The sequence below is a fragment of the Phacochoerus africanus genome, chromosome 1, assembly GCF_016906955.1.
Source record: "Phacochoerus africanus isolate WHEZ1 chromosome 1, ROS_Pafr_v1, whole genome shotgun sequence".
NCBI lineage: Eukaryota > Metazoa > Chordata > Mammalia > Artiodactyla > Suidae > Phacochoerus > Phacochoerus africanus.
The window spans coordinates 27,177,997-27,202,348 of NC_062544.1; the positions used below are offsets into that span (position 1 = coordinate 27,177,997).

At 41.0% G+C, this 24,352-nt stretch overlaps 1 protein-coding gene and 1 long non-coding RNA gene across 4 annotated transcripts; one reads left to right on the top strand and one right to left on the bottom strand.

The window, feature by feature from the left end:
- Positions 1-237: 237 nt before the first annotated feature.
- Positions 238-9,553, bottom strand: LOC125130879 (uncharacterized). Of its 2 annotated transcripts, none has more exons than XR_007135826.1 (3): positions 9,493-9,553; positions 2,298-2,475; positions 238-402 (listed from the first exon to the last, which is right to left on the bottom strand). It is a non-coding gene; the product is annotated as an uncharacterized LOC125130879 (long non-coding RNA). The 2 variants fall into 2 exon arrangements; XR_007135831.1 differs by lacking the exon at positions 238-402 and adding an exon at positions 411-682.
- Positions 9,521-24,092, top strand: NPM1 (nucleophosmin 1). Of its 2 annotated transcripts, XM_047786582.1 has the most exons (11): positions 9,639-9,817; positions 11,715-11,794; positions 12,634-12,753; positions 13,087-13,180; positions 13,481-13,587; positions 13,697-13,764; positions 17,261-17,318; positions 17,914-17,997; positions 18,752-18,853; positions 21,360-21,434; positions 23,736-24,092. In XM_047786582.1, the coding sequence occupies exons 1-11, from the start codon at positions 9,760-9,762 to the stop codon at positions 23,772-23,774; spliced, it is 885 nt and encodes a 294-aa protein (XP_047642538.1). In that variant the 5' UTR covers positions 9,639-9,759; the 3' UTR covers positions 23,775-24,092. The 2 variants fall into 2 exon arrangements, with proteins under 2 accessions (XP_047642628.1, XP_047642538.1); XM_047786672.1 differs by lacking the exons at positions 21,360-21,434; positions 23,736-24,092 and adding an exon at positions 20,204-20,541 and having other exon boundaries at positions 9,521-9,817.
- Positions 24,093-24,352: the final 260 nt, after the last annotated feature.

Consider the following 24,352-nt stretch of genomic DNA (forward strand, 5'->3'; position numbering starts at 1 on the left):
TTTCACTTAGTATGAGAGTCTTTATTTCCATCCATGTTGCTGCAAAAGGCATTATTCTGTTCTTTTTGTAGTTGAGTAGTATTCCATTGTGTATATGTACCACATCTTCTTAATCCATTTATTGGTCAATGGACATTTAAGTTGTGTCCATGTCTTGGCTATTGTGAATAGTGTTGCAATGAACACAGGAATGCATGTATCTTTTTCAATGAAAGTTTTGTCCAGATATATGCCCAGGAGTGATATTGCTGCATCATACAGTAGTTCTATATTTAGTTTCTTCTGAGGTACCTCCATAATGTTTTTCATAGTGGTTGTACCAATTACATTCCCACCAACAATGTAGCAGGGCTGAATAAGTTTATGATAATCCACTGTCATTTTCCAAGATCCATCTGTCTTCTACACAGGCCAAAAAAAAAAAGGAAAGATGAATGGGGGAACGGGGTAGGAATCACCACCTCTTTATCTTCTTCCAAGTCCTTGATGGTGGCACTAATCTGCAATCCCTGTAAGAATGCAGTATTGCTTCTGATTTCCTATTTTCATAGGTCACCATAAGTACACAGTTATAGTGGTTTCCACTTAGCCTTTTCTCCCATAATGGCTCTTATTCCACAGGTCAGGGAAGCAGTGTGGGAATTCTGCCAGTTGATGAAGATATCTATGCCAATTATGCATTCTGAAGCAAGAAAATGACAACCTCAGATTGGCCAATTACCAATTCAGGACAATGTGAGAGTCAGAAAGTCTCGATGGTAAGGTTTAGAGACAACTTTATCCAGAGGGCAAAACATGCTAAAAATTGGGTCTAGGTCACAGTAGTAATAGAACTACAGAGTAGTCTGAATTTGTAGCCTCTGTAAGTGTCTCATGCCATGAGAAGGAGAAATGTGCCCCTGAAACCTGGAATGATGATAACTTTTTTTTTTTTTTTTTTTTTGCTTTTTAGGGCTGCACATGTGGCATATGAAGTTCCCAGGCTAGGGGTTGAACTGGAGCTGCAGCTGCAGGTGTATGCCACAGCCACAGTAACATGAGATCCAAGCTGCATCTGCAACCTACATCACAGCTCACAGCAATGCTGGATCCTTAACCTACCGATCAAGGCCAGGGATCGAACCTGCATCCTTGTGGATACTAGTTGGGTTCTTAACCCACTAAGCCACAGTAGGAACTCCCTAGAAAGTATTTCATTTATTTACTTGGCCACGCCTACAGCATGTGAACGTTCCCAGGCCAGGGATCAAACCTGCACCACACCAGTGACCCCAACCACAGCAGTGACAACACCGGGCCCTTAACCCACTAGACCACCAGGGAGTCCTAGAAAATACTTAAAAACTGGTTTCTGGGAGTTCCCGTTGTGGCGCAGTGGTTAATGAATCCGACTAGGAACCATGAGGTTGCGGGTTCGATCCCTGCCCTTGCTGAGTGGGTTAAGGATCCGGCATTGCTGTGAGCTGTGGTGTAGGTCACAGACGAGGCTCGGATCCCACATTGCTGTGGCTCTGGCGTAGGCCAGAGGCTACAGCTCCGATTAGACCCCCAGTCTGGGAACCTCCATATACCATGGGAGCGGCCTAAGAAATGGCAAAAAGACCAAAAAAAAAAAAAAACTGGTTTCTATAGTTATTGTTTAGTCGATTAATTGAATCAACCAACAATAAACGTATCTACTGAGATAAGACACACCCTGAAGCTATCTCCCCAACATCTACTCCATGTCCTAGAGGATCCTGAACTTTCCAGTCACATGACTTGAGTAGGACTGACTTTTTCTTCAGTTCCAGGATGTGCCCTGAGTGGCCTAAATCCTTTGCTATAATCCCCCTTCCCCTCCCTCAGGGACTGGATGACAGAAGAACAAGGAACCTAGTAGTATTTCCCAGGACATAGATGGGGAGCACTGAGGGAACCCTGACCAAAGGTAATCCAATCAGGAGAATCTCTGGACTTTTCTTTGACAGTTTGAAGAAAGACAGGTCTCCTACCCCCACACCTTACCCTTCAGCCCTTGGAAATGAAGAGAAAGAACATGCATGTTGGTTCTATGAGGGAATTCAAACCAGGAACAGAGCCAGGGAGGGTGGAGTTGAGAGAATTTCAGAGTCATGTGGCCCTGGCAACACACTTCACCACCGAGTCTCATCAGGCTTGCCTCTTTTTTTTTTTTTTTTTCCATCTAGTTTGAGTTTGACTTGGGGTTCTTGTGTGAATGTGGCATATTTCGCAGGCCTGACTTGGTAGGAGAAAAGAAGCAAACAGCTTTTTCTTTCTTTAAACTTAAACTTTACCTTGTCAATTCTCCCTTCTCCATCCACGCAGTGTGTTGAGCGTTGCTTGGCGCTTCTGTCACTTTCAAGGTATTAGAATAGTCCCATTTTTAGGTGCCAAAAGTCTGGGTCAATTTAAGTTAAAGCTTCCATTTCTGATGTAGTTAAAAGCTTCTCAGGCCCACCCAGGATTAAAAACCTGCAGGAATGAAGGAGAAACATGATCTTTTCTCTATTTCTTCGCCTTGTTTTCTCCTCCTCCTCTATGCATCCTGCTGCTTTTGGGTTGCCCCAGTGTCAGGATGGAAAGGAAAGATAGGAGATAAAAAACAGGGTCTAGCTTGATGGTGGTGGTTTAATCTGGCATCAGTGCCCTCCCATAACAGATGCCCAAATGCCAACCTTCGATTGGCACTGAAAAATTTTAGTGGAAACTGCAGCTTCAAGCTTTACCTTAAAAAGCAATAGACTGTATGAAATGGCAAAAATATCTGCAAATCATATACCTGATCCAAAATATATAAAGAATGTTGGAGTTCCTGTCGTGGTGCAGCGGAAATGAATCCAACTAGGAACCATGAGGTTGTGGGTTGGATCCCTGGCCTTGCTCAGTTTAAGGATCCGGTGTTGCTGTGGTGTAGGTTGCTGTGGTGTAGGTCATAGACATGGGTCAGATCTGGTGTTGTTGTGCCCGTGGTGTAGGCTGGCAGCTACAACTCAGATAAGACCCCTAGCCTGGGAGCCTCCATATGCCACGGGTGCAGCCCTCAGAAAGATAAAAAGACAAATATATATATTTGTCTTTTTATATATATGTGTGTGTATATATACATATACACACACACAACTATATATATACTATATATACTATAACTATATATATATACACACACATATATACTTATTTATATAAAGAATGCATATAACTCAACAGCAAAACAAAAACAAAAAAAAGCCCCAAACAATCCAATTAAAAAGTGGGCAGAGGCTCTGAATAGATAGTTTTCCAAAGAAGACATACAGATGGCCAACAGACACGTGAAAAGATGTTCAACATCACTAATCATCAGGGATATGGAAATCAAAGCCACAATGAAATAACACTTCACACTTGCTGGAATGGCTATCATCAAAAAGATAAGAAATGACAAGTTTAGGAGAGGATGTGGAGAAAAGGGAACACTTGGGCACTGTTGGTGGGAATATAAATTGGTATAGCCACCATGGAAAACAGTATGGAGGTTCCTCAAAAAATTAAAAATAGAACTGCCCTATGGTCTAGAAATTCACTTCTGGGAATGTATCTGAAGAAAACAAAAACACTAGGTCAAAAAGATATCTGCACCCCTATGTTCATTGCAGGTTGCCAAGACATGAAGTGTTAAGTATCCACAACAAATAGATGGATAAAATGTGATATATCTATATCTATATCTATATATCTATATATCTATATCTATATATATATATATCTCAGATGGAGCAGCTGCAGGCCTGGACTTTGCCTGGTGCCAAATTGGTGGGTTGGCAAATAAACCACCATGAGTGTGAGCCACAAAAGTACCTACCCCAAACTTCTGTGCATAAAAACCAAAATGCCTGCTGCTTCTCTTCTGCCCACCAAATTTCATGTGAAAATATAGGTTGTCAAACACCCTAACCAAAATAAACATAGAGGGAAGTTCAGCCTAGTCAAGCTGACCCACTGCAATGCCACCCAAACCTAGTCAAAACGAAATGATGGGAGTTCCCGTCGTGGCTCAGGGGTTGACGAACCCGACTAGCATCCATGAGGATGCGGTTCGATCCCTGGCCTCGCTCAGTGAGTGGGGCCCTAAAAAAAAAAAAAAAAAAAAAAGGATGCATTCACAAGGCTATTCAATGCTGAACTGATTGTAATATAACACAAAACTGCAAACAACCCAGATGTTCATTAGTGCGAAACTGGATAAATAAAACTAGAGCACATCTAAAATGGGATGTAAAAAAAAAGTCTTTATATGCTTCCATGGAATGAGGTCCAGGATAGAGCAATAAGTGAGGGCAAAAGAAAAAGGAAGATGCAAAACAATGAGAATGATATGTTATCTTTTATCTAAGGAAGTATTTCCTAGCTGTCTATTAAAAAGTCCTAGAAAGACAACTCAGTAGCAATAAGCACCGTTCACAACCAGAATGTGATCTCTAATACCTCCTCCCACTAAAGGATTCAGTGAATCCTTGGAGAAATGGCTAAATCTATCTCCAGGACAGGAAATGTATAATGTGAGCTTGGAATATACTATCATACCAAAAAGGAAGAAAGCTATCACATTTCACAAAGAATCAAAGCCAACTTGAAGGGGCTCTCACTGCCCAAGCTCGGTGACTGTAAGCACTGCCTCCCCCCTCCTCAAAAAGAGAAGAAAAATTAAAACATTGGCTATATTAAAATTCATGTGCACATACACTTAAAAAACCTGAAAAAAAAAAAACAGGGTTCCACCTATTATTCTGAAAACAACCATATAATATAAAAGGAGAGATACATCATTTATGAACTATTTTTCTATTTTTCAGGGTAACCAAATAGTTCATAAGGGAAAGTTCTTTATAGAAGAATTTCAGTCAATAAATGCAGGGGGAATGATAAAATTAGAAATAAAGGAAGGAGGGAGTTCCCATCATGGCTCAGTGGTAAGGAACCCAACCAGTATTCATGAAGACGCGGGTTCGATCTCTGGCCTTGCTCAGTGGGATGAGGATCTGGCTGGCGTTGCCATGAGCTGCAGTGAAAGTCACAGACATGGCTCAGATTCCGCGTTGCTGCGGCTGTGGCATAGGTTGGCAGCTGTAGCTCTGATTTGACTCCTAGCCTGGGAACTTCCATATGCTGCGGGTGAGGCCCTGAAAAGCAAAAATAAATAAATAAATAAATAAATAGAAATAAAGGAAGGAAACAATGGTCAGTTAAAACTTTTAGGTGAATGGAGGACTTTATAAAGGAAGAATCAAGCTGACAATACCTGAATTTAACATCACAAAAAGAAAGACCACCAGTCATTTTGCGTACCTTGACACAACATGAGGTATTACAGCCACCTATGAAGTATTCTTGCCAAGAAAGTGAACATGATCCTGGTGAAGCCTCTACAGCAGAGCTGTCCAACATAATTTTCTGCAATGATGGAAATGTTTTTGTGTGCTTTCCAATACTACATCTAATTCTACAGCCATTAGCCAATGGCCACATGGCTATTGAGCACTTAACTAGGGAGACTGAGATTTAAATTTTAGTTAATTTTAATTTACTTGAATTTTTTTCTCCTGCTTTTTATGGCTACATGTGTGGCCTATGGAAGTTCCCAGGCTAGGGGTTGAATCAGAGCTGCAGCTGCCAGCCTACACCACAGCTGATGGCAACACTGTATCCTTAACCCACTGAGTGAGGCCAGGGATCAAACCCACATCCTCATGGACACCAGTCAGGTTCCTTACCTCTGAGCTACAATGGGAACTCCTAATTAACTTAAATATAAGTAGCCACATGTAGTTACTGGCAGACACACCTGGTAGAGCATGTTATGTTGAAGCTTTAAAAAACTGTTTAGGAGTTCCCGTCGTGGCGCAGTGGTTAACGAATCCGACTAGGAACCATGAGGTTGCGGGTTCGGTCCCTGCCCTTGCTCAGTGGGTTAACGATCCGGCATTGCCGTGAGCTGTGGTGTAGGTTGCAGACGTGGCTCGGATCCCGCGTTGCTGTGGCTCTGGCGTAGGCTGGTGGCTACAGCTCCGATTCAACCCCTAGCCTGGGAACCTCCATATGCCGCGGGAGCGGCCCAAGAAATAGCAACAACAACAAAAAAGACAAAAAGACAAAAAAAAAAAAAACAAAACTGTTTAAAGCCACAAGAAATGAAGAAGGGAAGTTGCCTAACAATTGCTGTGGCCTGAATATTTCTATGCCCCCCCTCAAATTCATGCTGAAATGTTATCCCCTAACAATGATGATATTGGTAGGTGAGGCCTTTGGGAGGTGATTCGGTCATGAAGGTGGAAAAGCCCTCATGATTAGTGCTTGTCTGAGATTCTGCAGAGCTCTCCCTGGCCCCTTCTACCACCAGAGAACACAGTGGGAGTCCTCCTTGACCATGCTGGCCCCCTGATCTTGGACTTCCAGCCTCTAGAACTGTGAGAAACAAAGTTCTGTTGTTTATGAGTTACCCTGTCTTTTCCTATCACAGCCTGAATGGACTAAAACAGCAATATAGAAAGTATGACTGTATTTCTGTAAATAATAAAAGATGCATTTATTTGTATATGTATTTGTAATTAAATATCTGCCTTTTCATGTGCAAGTCTTTCTTAGAATATATTTAAAAAATTATTTTTAGACATCCATAAAGATATATGTAGAAAGTTACTGTAGTTTTCTGCAGGGGCTGCCATAACAAAATACCACAGACTGGGTGGCTTAAACAACAGAAATTTCTCACAGTTTTAGAGGCCGGGAAGTCCAAGATGAAAGGGCCAGCTAATTCAACTCCTGCTAAGGGCTTTCTTCTGGCTCGCAGATGTCTGCTTTCTTACTACATCTTCACAAAGAGGAGAAAAAGAAAGGTCTGGTGTCTCTTCCTCTTATTCTAAGGGCACCAGTCCTATAGACTGGGGTCCATCTTTATGACTTCATTTGAGCTTTATCACCTTTTCACAGGTTCTGTCTCCAAATAGTCACACTGAAGGTTAGGTTTTCCACATACGAATTTTGGGAGAACCCAAATATTCAGTCCATAACATTTATGAAAGTATTATTACTTTTTTTTCTTTTTACGGCTGTACCTGCAGCATATGGAAATTCCCAGAGCTAGGGGTTGAAAAGGAGCTGCAGCTGCTGCTCAGGATGCGGTCCCAGCTGCATCTAGAGGGAACCTATGCTGCGGCTTGCGGCAACACCAGACCCTAACCCACTGAGCAAGGCCAGGGATTGAACCCGCATCCTCATGGATACTAGTTGGGTTCTTAACCCACTGAGCCACAACAGGAACTCCCAAATATTCTTTCCTTTTTTTTTTTTTTTTGTCTGTTTAGGGCCACACGTGCAGCATATGGAAGTTCCCAGGCTAGGGGCTGAATCAGAGCTACAGCTGCTGGCCTATGCCACAGCCACAGCAATGTAGGATCCAAGCCATGTCTGTGCCTACACCATTTATGGAGAAATGGATAAATTATAACATATCCATATTATGTACTAGTTGGACAAATGTCCAAAATATATTCTTGAATATAAAAAGCAAGTTCAACAATATATGAATCACATAAAAAAAAATACAAAAAGAGTTCCCTTGTGGCACATCTGGTTAAGGATCCAGCATTGTCACCACAGTGGCTTGGGTTGCTGCTGCAGTGTGGGTTCGACCCCTGGGCCAGGAACTTCCACATGCTGTGGGCATGGCCAAAAAAAAAAAAAACACCAAAAATTCTCAACTACATAATAATTTTCTACTCACTTATAAATACTTCTAATTTTTTAAAAAGATAATGGACAATCATCACATTTTTAAACATGAAAAGTGCAAAAACTTTTTTTAATTGCTTGATTCCATGAAATCATAACTAGACTAGGTGTCTGAAACAGAAAAACAGCAAATGTATTTATATAATATGCACTATGGCTCCCAGAGAGTTCATGCTCTGTGCAAAGCTGCACTGAATAATCATGGTCTAGAATCCTGAAAGAAATTATAAAGTCATTTCAATTTTTCTTGCATGGGCCCAAAGAACATTAACCCCTTCTCCACTCCCCTGTAGCTCTTTCTTTATCGACTTTCTCATTCTAACACCTTTAAATCCGCCTCAGGCACAGTCCTCTCCTCCCTTTTATCAGCCTTTCTCAGTTCCTTTACGGAGGTAACTTTCCAAGACTCAGTTTTTTTCTCTAGTAATTGGTCACACTCTGCATTTTAAAAGATGCTAGAACCAAGCTGGTAAAGACTTTTTTCAGTTGGGTGCAGGGAAAAGCGGAGAACAGCTTAGTCCATTCACAAATAAGCACTGATTTCTCCACATTTTGAATTTTGATTCTGTTAATTATTGGTTCATGTGTATCACAGTTTATCTTCTCAAGTAGCCTATATTTGGAGAAAAGGCGGTAGGGGATTGCTGTCACTATTTTTATTCTTTACAGTACTTTAATTTTTTAAATTTGTGTAAAAAACATAATTGTGGGGATCTTCAGCACCCCTGCCCAAGGAGCAGCGGTTGGGGGAAGGATGGTCCTCAGTTTGACAGTGTACTTTTAAGATATCATTTCCAGGCTCGCTTCCAAAGAGTCTAAGTTTGTGTATTTCTTAAACGCCAAATGCCTTCTTTTCAGGCCAGAACAACCTTAGTAATGTTAAAGATTAAGAACTGCACAACCTCAGACACTGGACCCCCGTGTAATCCCCCGAGCTTTGAGACAGGTGTTAGTATTAGACTTGGAGCTAGAGAACCCTGTCTCTATAATCACTCCGTCTGGGCACCTTACTTCCTCATGGCGCGTCTCCCTGTCTGCAAAATGGGGATAGTCACATCTGCCTCTTACCTGTTACGTGGGGACATACGGTGGATACACAACCCTTTTAAAACTGTTTGGAGAAATCACCCAGGCTTGGTTCCTGCCCTGCTCATATGAAAGAGACCGATTTAGAACCCCCTGTTGGCCTCCCAGTGACGTAATGTCGAAGAATTTTAAATTCGGAGATGTTTCCTCAGAAAGGACGGGGGGTTAAAAACAGAACCGAATAAGTCTGGCCAGCAGCTACATCTTTTCTCCCCAACAAGTGGCAATCCGTAGTCCACTGTCTCTGGCACCTTAAGCTTTAACTTTGGGGAAACAATGAACTCTGGGCTCAGGCCTTCAGGCGAGCCAAAAAACTCGAAGTGGTTATGCCTGTTTGCAGGCCTGCGAGGCATGAAGAGATGGCGAAAGGAGAAATGAGCTGCTCTCTGGTTCACTTACAACCAGCTCGCCCTTCGTACCTAACCCAGCTAAGAGTTGCTGCCGCCATTTTGCAGGGTGGGCTGCGCAGGCTCTTGGCGAAAGGCCCGCGCTCCTGAGCGGGAGAGGACGTGGAAGGTTTGGAGCGTGGGGGAACGCGCGCTACGAGGGGGAAGTACGCGTGCGCACAGGCGGTGGCGGCGAAGGGGGTGGGACCAGGGTACGAATGCGCGTGCTCGGTGGGAGCCCGCGAAGTACCTGGAGGAGGTGGGGGGCGAGGTAGCAAGGAGTGATGTTGAAGAGCGCTTGCGCAGGAGAGAGACTGTGCGGGGAGGGGGGCTTCCGAGCACGCGCGCGGAGGCGGGACTTGAAGAGCTCTCGCGAGATCGTCAGGGTGCTATATATGTGCGCAGGGAGCCCGCGTCCTTTCCCTGGTGTGATTCCGTCCTGCGCGGCTGTTCTCCGCAACAGTAGTGGATTATCTCCGTCCGCCTTCTCTCCCACCCAAGTGCGTGCCACCAACCCATGGAAGATTCGATGGATATGGACATGAGCCCCCTGAGGCCTCAGAACTATCTTTTCGGTGAGTACTGGCGTGTTGGACCAAGGCCGAGCGCGGCCTGGTGGCTTTGGAGTGGGTGGTGGAAATCACACTGAGGCCTGGGCAGGTGGAGGCCTGCGGAAGTGGGAAGCGAGCTGCTGGGGTCCTGAAGCTTAAGGATGGGGACCTGGGAGGGCGAGCCGGCACCACGGAGTGACTGGGAAGTAAGGGCGGCCTGAAGCGTGAGCGGTCCGAGGCCCAGGGCCTGAGTTAATGTGGAACCCACCGGCTTAGGGTTGGGCGTTAGCTGGGGCACGTGGTAGAGCTCCGGGCATAATTTTTTCCTGGGGTTGCGTGAGTTGGTAGGCTTCTGATTCCAGACCAGTACCTGATGCTGGACTCCAGGTTTTTGGTGCAAGAGATTGTGGGGGATCAGGGTGTGAGACGTGGGCTTCCTATCTGGACGGAGAGGACAAATGGAGCCTGGCGTTGTCCTACAGGCCTAAAGGGTCCGGAGGTCTAGGGCCCAGACTCGGCCCGGGTTCTTCGGCCGGTTACGGGGGGATGGGAGCCGCGGCCCGGCGTGGGGAGGCCGCTACCGCTGGGAGCACGTGGTTGCCACGTGGTTGGGGGAAGGAGGGGTGTGGGCGCTACATCCGGGGTTCACTGGTGTCTTGTCACTCCGAGCCTGGGGTCCTGGGGCTTAATTGAGGATGGTGGACGGGAAATTTTAGGTGAAATGGTTCGTAGCGCCAGCACTCTTAAGGTCTTTGTTAAGTGGTTAACATCAGTGCTGGTAGTTCTAGAGTCCTTTTTCTATCTCTCCGCGCTCTTTGCAGATGACTTACTGATACTCGGAAAACTGAAGGTTGCACTTAATAGATCCAACCCCACAACGCTTGCTTCCAGAGCTGGTGCATTACAAATGATTTGGGAGGTGGGCAGCAGAGGCAGCCTTCTGTTAAACTTGTAGTTCTATTACCAAGGTTTTGTTGCTCACCTCAATCACACAGTGCCATCCTAGGAGACTTGGGTTGGTTTTTCAACTTAACTAAACTTAATTGTTAAAGCCATTTTTTTTCGGTTAGGTTTTGAAGAAGTGCAAATGCCTTCAAGTTCATTTTTGTTATATATCGTGCTGAGATATGTTAATTGAGCAGGAACATTTATACATCTCTTCCAGTAAATAAGTAGATGGCAATTTAATGGTATTATTTAAATTAAAATTTAGTTCTGACTATTAAAATCAGTTTGCCTATTCATGAGTGGTAATGGTAACATGCGCTATACATTAAGGGTTTTATTCTTAGCCGGTTTGAAAAGCTGGAGTTTCTGATCAGTTTATATGAAAACGTTTGTGTTTACCCTCGGAAATATCCCTGGGATATTTCTAGTTTTGCCTTAGATATAATTTCTGAACAGAGTTTATATATCACTTGTTAGTTCAAAGATGGATTGTGGACCCCTGTAACAACCTTTAGTTCTACTTTGTAGTCTTTTCTGTGTTGTAAATACAAGCTGTTGATGTATGTGTTTGTGTAACCACTGTCATTTCTAAATTGGCACTCTTCCTGGGAGTTGGGGTAGGTAATTCAACTTTTTAAAATAGTGGGGTTTTTATCAACATATGTTAGGTTTGGTTTAAGTTCCAGCTTTTACTAAATCTTTGATACTGTTTCCACCTGAGAAGAGTGTAGTTGAGCATGAAATAGTATGATGGAAAGGAGGAATTTATAAAACTATGGAAGTTATTTGCTCTATATGGATGTTATTTGATGTTTATAGACTTGTGTGTTCAAGAAGGCCTGTTAGAGGTACTTCTGCCTTTTTGGTAGCTAGAATAGAATAGTAAAATCAAGTAACTTTGGTTACCCACAGTGACGTTTCATTCAGTGTTATTTTTCTCCTTGTTATAGTAGGGTTTTTTCCTCATTTACAGGTTGTGAACTAAAGGCCGATAAAGATTACCACTTTAAGGTGGATAATGATGAAAATGAGCACCAGTTATCTTTAAGAACGGTACGTAAAACTTTTCAAGACAAAGTACTCTCGATTTCAGACACCGCTTAATTGTGTGGCTTAACATTAGAATAGTATTTCTATAGTTGTTGTATATGCTTGGTTTTCCACGTGTGTTATAGAAAAACCTGCCGTCTTTACCACTCATTTGGTATTTTGAACAGTCCAATCACACTGTTCAGCTTTCCTTATTTTCACTATTACTATTTCTCTATTTGCTTTTTAGGGCCACCCCTATGGCATATGAAAGTTCCTAGGCTAAGGGTCAAATTGGAGCTGCAGCTGCCAGCCTACACTGCAGCAACACAGGATCCGAGCTGCCTGTGCAAATCTGCACTGAAGCTCCTGGCAACATGGGGTCCTTAACCCACTAAGGGAGGCCGGGGATCAAACCCACATCCTGATGGATACACATTGGGTTGGTAACCCAATGAGCCACAATGGGAACTCCCCAGCTTTCCTTATTGTGTCTTCTACTTCTTTTCTTGAGTTGTACTAAAAACTCTTTAGGGTAGTGACAAATATACATCTTGTTCCTCAGAGACTAGGCTATAGCCTACTACTTAAATTGTAGGTGGCCGGTAAATGTTAGGCGATTCATACTGTGAGTTAACAGTGGTGATGGCATAAGTATGTGTCATCAAATGCATTTTAGTGTATTTGTTCAAAGTTACTGAGTATGAGACTAGGGTCACATAAAACTTGAAGACAACATTGTGCTCAAGTCAGTTTTCTATCAGTGGTAATAATGAAAGATGAATAATTATTCTGTATTTTAAAAAACTCATGGGGGGGCATTGTAAAATAGTGACAATTTGAAGTACTGTTTCTATTCACAGGTCAGTTTAGGGGCTGGCGCAAAGGATGAGTTGCACATTGTAGAAGCAGAGGCAATGAATTATGAAGGCAGTCCAATCAAAGTAACACTGGCAACTTTGAAAATGTCTGTACAGCCAACGGTAAGGGCACTTTTATGCTTGGGATTTTATGTCCTTCTAATTCTTAACATTAAGATGGGTATCATTTAGGTTACACTAAGGAGATTGGGGAATGAGCTTTGGTTTTTCTTGTAGTCAGAACTGTGTTGTCATTGGGGTTGACTGATCAACTCTTGGAACAAGGTGGTAGCTGCTTGCTTATCAGAGGTGGAAAAAAGATTCATTGGTTTGTTCATTTGGCCAGATGGGTTTGCTTGTTCAGTAACATTTTTAAGTATGAACAGGTTTTATATCAAACATATAATCTTAATTTTCTTCACACTATTTAGTGATGGATAAATTTCTCCTTTTTAGGTTTCCCTTGGGGGCTTTGAAATAACACCACCTGTGGTCTTACGGTTGAAGTGTGGTTCAGGGCCTGTGCATATTAGTGGACAGCACTTAGTAGGTATGTTATTTTTGTGTTATGTTGTTTTATTTTTCAGCAGCTACTTTGTTGCCAATTTGGAATAGGGTGTCTTTAGTTATAGTACTACTTACTGTCTAAGTTCAAGTGGGAATCTAGTCATTTATAGCATGTAAAACCCAGTAATGAGTGTTAGCACTCAAAATACCTTTTTAAAAAAAACTTGTACCTTTTTTACTGTTTTTCTATAGAATCTCACTTTTAAAATACTCATTATCGCTTTTTCTGAGTTCCTGCTGTTGGTTGAGTTTTCATGGTAGCTAACAACGAATTTTATTGCAGCTGTAGAGGAAGATGCAGAGTCAGAAGATGAGGAGGAGGAAGATGTGAAACTTCTGAGTATATCTGGAAAGCGTTCTGCCCCCGGAGGTGGTAGCAAGGTTCCACAGGTATAGATGTGATTTACTGCACATTGAACTTCTTGTGGCCTTTTGTTTGGTAGTTTGGATTAATTATAATTAGTACTTGCTTAGGATTGTGTCCGTTTATTTTTTTAAGAAAAAGGTAAAACTTGCTGCTGATGAAGATGAAGATGATGATGAAGATGATGATGACGATGACGAAGAGTAAGTAGTATGCCCTTAGAAACCTGACATAGTTGCATGGGGGGTTATGAAAATTATTGAGAAAAATCATCCTGTGGGATTAGTGACAGTTACAAAAGGTAAATGGTCAGTGGTTGTCAGTTTGGGTTAAATGAACTGAGGTAAAGGCTGGAGTATGCAGCATTTCCCAAATGCATTTGACTAGGTGACTTTTTAGTCTGTGATCATATTCTTACATGCTAACAAGTTAGGTGTTGATGATGAATAGTTTGTAATAAATGGATTGAGGAGAAAGAGAAAGAGAATCTGAGTAACGCCAGCTACATCGATTTTGTAGGTTGTCATGTGAAGTATTTTCACCACAAAGGATCTTGGCATGTGATTGTCTGGCCCTCATGAGAAAATACGATTCTAAGAGAGTAGGATTTTCCTGGAGATTTTTTTTTTTTTTTTTTTAGTCTTTTTGTTGTTGCTATTTCTTGGGCCGCTCCCGCGGCATATGGAGGTTCCCAGGCTAGGGGTTGAATCGGAGCTGTAGCCACGGGCCTACGCCAGAGCCACAGCAACGCGGGATCCGAGCCGCGTCTGCAACCTACACCACAGCTTACAGCAACGCCGGATCTTTAACCCACTGAGCAAGGGCAGGGACTGAACCCGCAACCTCATGGTTCCTAGTCGGATTCGTTAACCACTGCGCCACGACGGGAACTCCATTCCTGGAGAATTTTAAGATTTAATTGTAAATAAGATTTGATATTTTTATTAGGCCAGGCTATGGTAAACACACTATGGAGTAAAGTGCTATCCATTTTATGGAATAAAATGGTATTCTTTTCCTATATGCTGTGATATGAAAACTTCAATATATTGAATTTTTAATTGCCTGTCAACTTTGTAATTGATAATTAATTACCTGTGTGTCAAACTTAAACTCAGTGTAATGAGTGTTTGTTATTACTTTGCTTGAAAGACATTTCCTGTCTTTTCAAATGATGATGATTCCTGCTGTAACTACAGCATAAATAGTTTGTTTCTCCCTTCCATGTCAAGTTATCCTTGAGGTAGATTGGGAGGGAGGAATGAAAAGTGTAGATGGTGTCCAGGTCCAAATCAGTAAGCTCAAGAAAAGTTCAGGAAAGAAATGGTAGTCAGATACATAGAGGTGGGGGGCAGTTAGTGGATGCTTTAAGGGGTGTGGCCAGAGAACTATGTAGTGGGTCACTTTGGAGGACAGTTTTTAGGGGGCTGCCATAGTGTTGGGCCCTCAAGTATGACTGGCATGGGGCTGTGGCCCAAGTGTACAGTTTTACACCTTTGACCACAGTGGGGGCTGGGTCCCAGTGATGCAGGGACAGCATGGAGTTTCTGTGTTTTGTGCCACAGGGGCCAGGTCAGGCATGAGGTGGTGGGCAGAAGGAGTGTTACTGGTTCTTCACTGAGGTGGCACTGGGATTTGCCTTGATACCACCCAATAAAATGTTACTTAATTTTTTAAAAAGTGTGGTATTTTCCCATAGAAATGCCCTTTCCCCTATTTTATTAGGGAGTATCCTAATAAAATTGCTTATGATAATGGATTTATAGAAACCATTGTCATTTGAGTATGAAGTAGCACATGCAGTTATTGGGTTCTAGGGTCAGAATTGACAAAATTAAAAATCACTTAAATCACTTTCTACTATTTGATTAGATAAAATTTACAAATACATACTCCCATTCTATTGGTTTTTTAGGTTCATTTTCTTGACAGTTCTTTGCAGAAAAACTTTTAATGTTCATAAAGTCCAATTTATTTCTAGTTTGTTCTAGTGCTTTTGGAGTCAAACCGAGTCAAACCTGAAACCATTGGCCAAATCTTTGCAAAGTTTTATAGTTTTAGCTCTTAACTTTTTGATCTTATGTCCATTTTGAATTTTTTTTATATGTTGTGAGTTAAGAGACAACTTTTTTCTATTCCGGATGTCCAGTAGTCCCAGCACCATTTGTTAAAGACTTCTTTCCGCTTTGAATGGTCCCCAGCACCATTTGTGAAAGACTTTCCCCATTGAATGGCCTTTGCCCTCTTGTTAATAGGGTGAAGTTAGCATGAATAAGAGTTTATTTCTGGACTCCTCAGTGCCAGTCTATGGGAGTATGTTGATCCTTTGGCCAGTAAAACACTATCCTGATTTCTGTTTTATGGTTTTTATAAATTTCAGTTTGAAATCACTTAATGTGAATGCTTCAGCTTTGTTCTTTTCCAAGGTTGTTTGTGGCTACTTTGGGTTCTCGGAATTTCAGTATGAGTTGTAGGATCAGTTTATAAGCCAGCTAGGATTCTTTAGAGATTGTTAAGTCTGTAGATTAATTTGGAGAGTTGCCACTTTAATCTTGTACTGGTCTGTGTGTGGAATGTTTCTATTTTAATTTCTTTAAATATCCATTTTCTTTTAATTCTCAGATGTAAAAAACAACTCACTGTTTACTATCTTCACTATTTAAGTCTACAGTCCAGTAGTTTCAACCATATTCACATTGTTGTGTGACATCTCAGAACTCTACTGAAAACCATAACTGTTGAACAAAAAGTCCCCATTTCTGCTTCTCCCAGCCCCTGGCGACCACCAATCTTTTGGGTTTCTGTAAAAAGTGATTACTTGAGGTATTTCAGTGTAAGTGAACTTAAACGGTATTTGTCTCTTTGTGATACCTTCTTTCACTTGGCATTATGCCCTGAACACTTATCCATGGGCTGCATTTGACAGGATTTTCTTTAAGACTGAATATTCCACAATATGTATACATAGGTATATGATGTGGGTTTTTTGCCTTTTTAGGGCTGCTCCTGCGGCATATGGAGGTTCCCAGGCTAGGGGTCCAATTGGAGCTGTAGCCGCCAGCCTACGGCCACAGCCACGCCACATTGGAGCCACGTCTTCAAACTACACTACCGCTCACGGCAACCCACTGAGCAAGGCCAGGGATCAAACCCTGCTGAGTCGTGCCGGGAACTCCTATGGATTTTTTCTTTTTTGTCTTTTGTCTCTTGTCTTTTTAGGGCCGCACCTGCGGCATATGGAGGTTCCCAGGCTAAAGGGTCTAATCAGAGCTGTAGCCCCCAGCCTACACCACAGCGACACCAGATCCAAGCCGCATCTGCGACCTACACCACAGTTCACGGCAATGCCAGATCCTTAACCCACTGAGCGAGGCCAGGGATCGAATCTGCAACCTCATGGTTCCTAGTCGGATTCACTTCCACTGCGCCATAGCGGGAACTCCTGATTTTTTTTAATACATTTTTAACTGTTGAACATTTGTGTTTCTTCTGCCTCTTAGTAATTAGGAATGTTATGCTGCAGTGAAGATGAAAGCACAGATTATCTTTAAGACCATGCTTTCAGTTCTTTTGTCAACCCCCACAAGTTTGAAAGTTCTTTATACCTTGATTGACTAAGCTTGTAGGTTCATCCATTTCCTGGAAAAGTTTTTTAGATTTTTTGAGTCCCTCAGTAATAAGGACTTGCTTCATTTGTAGTGATGATGATGATGACTTTGATGATGAGGAAGCGGAAGAAAAAGCTCCAGTAAAGAAAGTAAGTAAGACACATTAAAGTAAGATTGTCAGAAATGGCTAAAAACAGAAAATGATGGGGATTTTTTTTAGTGCTGTTGGCTTCGGAGACAGTCTCTTAAGTCCTGAGTAGGGCTGTCCTGGAAATTTTTTTTTTTTTGTCTCTCTCTCTCTCTTTTTTTTTTTTGCTATTTCTTGGGCCGCTCCTGTGGCATATGGAGGTTCCCAGCCTCGGGGTTGAATCAGAGCTGTAGCCGCCGGCCTACGCCAGAGCCACAGCAACGCGGGATCCGAGCCGCGTCTGCAACCTACACCACAGCTCACAGCAACGCCGGATCTTTAACCCACTGAGCAAGGGCAGGGACCGAACCCGCAACCTCATGGTTCCTAGTCGGATTCGTTAACCACTGCGCCATGATGGGAACTCCTGTCCTGGAAATTTTCTGAATAGTGGGGAATGATCTATTTTCTTCAGCTGTATGGACTTCTCCCTATTATACCCCTTTTGCCAATATAATTGTTTCCTCTTAGTTTGCTGCTTTTATATGGTTTGGCAAGTTTTATTTGCACTAATAAGTCATGTAGGAGGAGCATTGATTAATAATTTCTAATTGCAGTCAATACGGGATACTCCAGCCAAAAATGCACAGAAATCAAACCAGAATGGAAAAGACTCAAAACCGTCAACACCAAGATCAAAAGTAAGTGGTAACATACACATCAGTACAGGCTCCACTGAAGTAATTAGGTTCTAGAACCTAAAATCTGTTAGACCTTTGGAGAACACCTGTGGTTGGTAAAAATGCTTGTTGGTAATCACTCAAATACATAGACAGTTGATCCTTGAACAGTTTATGTTTGAACTGCATGCACGGGTCCATTGTTATACAGGATTTTTTTCAGTTGTAAATGCTCCAGGACTGAACATCCACCTTTTGGTTGAGGAACCACAGATGCGGAGGGCTTGTAATTAGTTACACACAGATTTTCTGTCACATAGAGGGCCAGTTTATTGTGTAGCTGACTTCTAATGGAAGAGAAAGTCAACAAAGATTTTTTACTGTGATAGGAAGTTGTGTCAAGGGTCTTATAGTGCAGGTTCTCGGTATTGGCTGCATCTTGGGGAGGTGATCATTTACATGCTATGGAATGGGCCTCTGGGCATCAAGCTGCATTAACTTTCTTGCTTCCTTATGTGTAGAACTTGACCTGGTATTAAATACAAATGTAGGCTCAAACTATTTTCTATTCTCTAAGGAATAATTTAAGCACAAAAAATAGCTGCTGCAGTGACAATGCTGGATTCTTAACCCACTGTGCCACAGGAGAACTCCTATACTTGTTTTTCACAAGAAAAGCTTTGTAAGAATTTCATTTATTGAGAAAATTCAGATAGAATGAGTCTTAACAGCTCTGTGTACTCTTAGGATGTTGAAATTTGCCTTTTTTTTCCAGGGTCAAGAATCCTTCAAAAAACAGGAAAAAACTCCTAAAACACCGAAAGGACCTAGTTCTGTAGAAGACATTAAAGCAAAAATGCAAGCAAGTATAGAAAAAGTGAGTAAAGCTGTCTTAAAGAAAACAGGATTGGTTTATTTTTCCTTCAGATGATGCCTTTCTGGGATTTGGAACAGGACTCTTCTTCCTCATTTTTTTTATCTTCAATACACCACTCCTTTTGTGGTGTGAAATTCCTTCAAAAATGGATTACAAGTTATTTACATTATACTTCATATGGTGATTTTTTTTTTCCCACACATTTCAATTTACATATGCTTTATTTTCCACTAAAAGGAATACAAGTAAATAAGTCGTGGGATACATTCTGCCCTTAGATTTTAAAGTGAGCTCAATGAGAACATTTACCTTTGCCTGTTCTGGTTATAAGATGCTATGGAGCCAGCAGGGGGCGTATGAATCTTGTCTAAAATTTCACACAGCTGCAAGAGTCCAGTCTTTGGCTGTTTGGTATTGTAGGGGTTTTTCGTTTTTATTTTGTATTTTTTTTTTTACTTTATTTTTTTGCTTTTTATGGCCACACTCCTGGCATACAGAGGTTCCCAGGCTAGGGGTCTAATCGGAACTGTAGCTGCGAGCCTACACCACAGCCACATCAATGCCAGATCCTAGCTACATCTGCCACCCAAACCACAGCTCACAGCAATGCCCAGTACTTAACCCACTGAGCGAGGCCAGGGGTCGAACCCAAAACCTCATGGTTCCTAGTCGGATTTGTTTCTGCTGCACGCCATGATGGGAACTCCGGTATTATAGTTTTTTTTTTTTTAAATGATTGACTCTAGTCAGAAACATTTTCCAACATTGAGTAATTTTTATCTTTTGCACGAAGGTGTTACCAGTCAATGACATGATAGTGATGTCTTGACTTTTGAGTGACTAATGTTTACATTTAGTCTCTTTCTGTCTTAAGTAATGGAAACCTGTAAGAGATTAGCATTTGTCCTGTTTGATTGATTGATTTGGTGTGGGGGCTACACTTAGAAACTTGACTGGACTTTATAGAGTATGGAATAATAGCTTTCAGTGCCTTAGTGTATTTGAGAGAAACTTAATTCTGTGAATAATATTCTTAGATCCCAGTTACTTACTGGGAATAGATGGGGTGGTGAAATTTACTGATTCTTTTCCCCATGTTTTTTTCTGTGCTCTCTAGGTTCTACATGGCCTCAATAGATTTCCTTTGCTTGTGCAGTTATGAGTCAGTTGGAGAACTAACGTTTTAGAACCAGAATGTATTTTTTTATCTTGCTTTAGTACTACTATAAACATTTTAGCCTTCCGGTATCTCTGCTTTATTTTTATCCCTTGGATACAGTGCTAAAATGACATTTTAGATACCCCTCCCCCCAATGTTAATATGGTCCTATCTCCTTGGTTTAATTGCAGGCGCATTGAACAGTCCTGGGCACTACTGGTAAATTAAGCCCAAAGATGGGGAGAGAGGAAAAGGAGAGACAAATATAGTCCATACTGAGTATCATCAACAATCCAGACTGAAGTCTTCCATTTTAATCTCGATCCCCTTTGCTGATTTTGCCACCTGCCCACGCCCCCTTCCAGGCTGGAAGCAATCTCTTAATTGCCTAAAGCACTTTTCTTTTGACTGCTATTACTCAGTGATCCTTAAACTTTGCTTTCTACTACTTGTGCATTTGCCTCACCTCTTTGACCATGTTTTAATCACCTTGTATCTCCCTAGCTGTTGAATAAATATTTGAATCAAATAAGAACGTATGTGACAATAATTTAAAAGTGTGAATTATATAGCAAGGTTTATTGTCTAGGTGATAGAGGCAGTTAAATTATACCGGAGGCCTTCTTGATCTTTTTAAATGAATAGAAGGTTCAGGTTACAAGAAAAATCAAAATAGGAAACAAAAGTCATAAAATTCATACATTAAGATAATTCTAAAGCAGTGATAAGTATAAACATTTCAAGCTCTTTTAAAATATTTGGAGATGCAATGCTTTGTAAATAATGTGCTGCTACTATTGTGGTTTCTTCCCTATGTCAATAATTAAAAGGAATTCTGAATTTTTTAGAGTTGAGGGAAATGTAATAGTATTCCCCCCTGATTTGACTTATATCCCTTGAATTGACTCCCAGGTTAGCACTGTGCTGGGCCGAGGTTCTTGGTATATCTTTAACAATTTTGGGCACTAGTATATATGAAAGGACTGTATGTTTTGTCTTTGATCCTAGGTCATAGAGGGGATGATGAAGCTGACTTGTTAGATCATACAGCAGGCTGTCAAGTTGACATCAGTGATGAACCACCAGCATAGCATACTTTGTGTTTTTAGAGTGATTGGGAGGAATTTGAAACTTGACGCGCATCAGTCTGAGAGTACCATGGAAGACCTAGGTTCCAATGTTGTACAACAGATCTAGGGATAAAAAGGATTAAAATGAAAGAGTTGAAAGGACAAGGAGTGGCTCTCAATCCATGCAATAAACAGCATGCAGATCTTTGAGGAATTTCATACATATCTCTAAAAAACAAGTGTTTCTTACCCTTAATAATGGCTTTTGTCTCAATAGGGTGGTTCTCTTCCCAAAGTGGAAGCCAAGTTCATCAATTATGTGAAGAATTGTTTCCGGATGACTGACCAGGAGGTAATTGAACTTTCTGGAGACATGACTAATTCCAAAATTTATTGTGATTTATTACATTATTTGTTTAGTCTCTTTAGGTGTTGGCTTCTTTTAAAAGGTTCCTAACCACAGACAATACTTCAGATTAAATACATGGAAAGTCTTAAGAATTTAGTTGGCACAGAGACTGAGAAGACATTTTTTCCCAGCTTTCATATAGTTGGTTGGTAAATTATCTCTTGGTTACTGAACTCGGTTTGGTTTGCTTTTGGTACTATGTTGGCCAAGGAAATGGGCTGTGGTTTTCCTTACTGCTCCATTTGGCTACTTTTGGGCCAGTCTGGTCCTTTGCTTTCTTGTGAGTTGGCAGAAATGATTTTCTGCATAAATGTTATGGGAAGCACATTTTGCTGAAATCAAGCTGAGTGTAAAGTCTGGAAGAAGCCAAATTGTACTCTGTATACTGAGTCAATGTTAGGTTTTTGTTTTTCTTTTCTTTGGGTGGGCTGTGACAAGTAGCTGTGGGGTCTCAGTTAGTTCCCAGACCAGGATTGAACTCCACAATGAATTTTCAGAATAGCAGACGTTTAGTGAATGTAAAAGTTCTGTTTGTTTTTTTTAAAAGTAGTATGCAGCTGTTAATTCAGTATTGAGAATGGTGGAGAGTCAGATATAAACCATTGTCTATTAACTAACAGCTAAGCTAAGAGATATATAATTTCAACTAATAGCGAATGAGGTGGTAAAAGAAAAGTCACAAGAAAAATTCAGATGAAGATAAAATAACAACCAAAGTTGCAAGGGCCTTCCACACAGTATAGCATCAGTCTTGTGGCTAAAATAATTGAACACACTGCTATCAGGAATATTTTCTGACTCCAAAACTGTAAGCATATTTTCAAATGGCCAGGATGAAATTTCTGCCAGATAATAAGTATGATGGCTTGGGTTCTTATACCAGAGATTATAAAATTATCACTTTTCTTTCAGAAGAAAAATTGCACAAGCAATGAGAAGAAATGATCACTATTTGCAGCTATACCATAAGAATGTGACACACTTTAGCTGTAGATAGTGATCATAATGTTGCTTTTGAGGGTTTGGGTAGTGAAATCACTTCCAGATGGGGCTTGAGAAATAATAAGCATGTTTTTGTGGAAACTCACAAAGAACCATGTCCACTATATTGTAGTGGAGAGACTACAGATAAAAATTCTATACAGATGTTTGTGTAAAGGTGCAAACAATGTTTACTCAAAAGTTGAAGCAAAGCATAAATGATGAAGGCGTTTGCTGTCCCATTTTTGGCGGGGGGGGGGGGGGGGGGGGGGACAACAGAGTATCCATGAAGTTCTTATTCTATACTTAAATAAATGATTCAAGAATGGCTATTTGTAGACATCCAGTATTTGTTGAAATCCAATGACTATGTTTAACTACTATTTGAGAAAACCCTACTTGAAGCACTTTATTGAAGAAAAGACTCCCAGAGTTCTTGGTGATATTTTAAATAATCCATTGAATTAAGCCTACTTATTTCTTTTAAAGAGCAAGAACAAGTCACTGAAGTCCATTGCTTTAAAGGGACTTGTGGCCGAAAACATCAACTATTTTCTTTTTAAAAAGAGTCATTCATGAATAGGAAAAGAAACACCACTTGAAGTAGATAATACTGTACTTACATGATTGTAATTGGAAGTGGGTTTTTTTAAATCGCTTGAAGGTTTTGGTGTTTACATGGATGCTACTAAAGACCAGCATGAGGATAAGCAGATTGAAGTCTGTTAAAGAAGGACATAGAAATGGATGAGGGTGGTTGGTTGCTTTTTTGTGTTTTGAAAGTCATTAGACAGTGTTTTAAGTCACTAGGAGATTTCAAGAAGGAAAGGCAAGTTAGTTATGGACGATGATGATAATGTACTGTCACACCAAAGAGCTTGTCTGAGTAGCTAGTAAGTGGCAGAACACGTTCAGTATGTATACTGTCTCTAGTGCTAATTATTTCATTTTGTCTACGGAGACAAAATGAAATAATTTGGATGCGATTACTGTAGACACTTAAAATGGAAACAAACTGTAGGCTGTAACTAAGGAAAATTCTGCAAAACAAGGAACTGTTGAAATTTCACATCAGGAAAATAAAATTATCAAGGAGTAAAGATGATGGCTGGGTATACATTTCCTTGAAATCAGTGAACCCCTTTTTGGTGGTAGAATGAAAAATAGATAAATCGAACTGTGTAAAGAGACATGGTTTAATTTGTTTGTGTCTATGAAGTGTTGTGGTTTTTTAACCACATTTCTTTTTTTTTTTTTTTCCAGGCTATTCAAGATCTCTGGCAGTGGAGGAAGTCTCTTTAAGAAAATAGTTTAAACAGTTTGTTAAAATTTTCCGTCTTATTTCATTTATGTAACAGTTGATATCTGGCTGTCCTTTTTATAATGCAGAGTGAGAACTTTCCCTACCGTGTCTGATAAATGTTGTCCAGGTTCCATTGCCAAGAATGTGTTGTCCAAAATGCCTGTTTAGTTTTTAAAGATGGAACTCCACCCTTTGCTTGGTTTTAAGTATGTATGGAATGTTATGATAGGACATAGTAGTAGTGGTGGTCAGACAAATGGAAATGGTGGGGAGACAAAAATATACATGTGAAATAAACTCAGTATTTTAATAAAGTAGCACTATTTCTTTTTTTCTGTTATTTATCCTCTTTATGCTTTGTCAAAGTATGTGTACATAAAATGTATCCTGAAATCTTTGAGATAGTATCCTGTCCTATCCCTCCAAATAGTTCTGCTTCTCGGGGTTAACTGATCTATCTTCGGGAAGGATTTAGTGCTTTTACCTTCCTACCTCTTGATAATTATAATCACATGAGGTTACCTATCCACTTACCCTAGGCTTTTCGCTCCCAAAGAAAATCTGGCATGTTAAACAG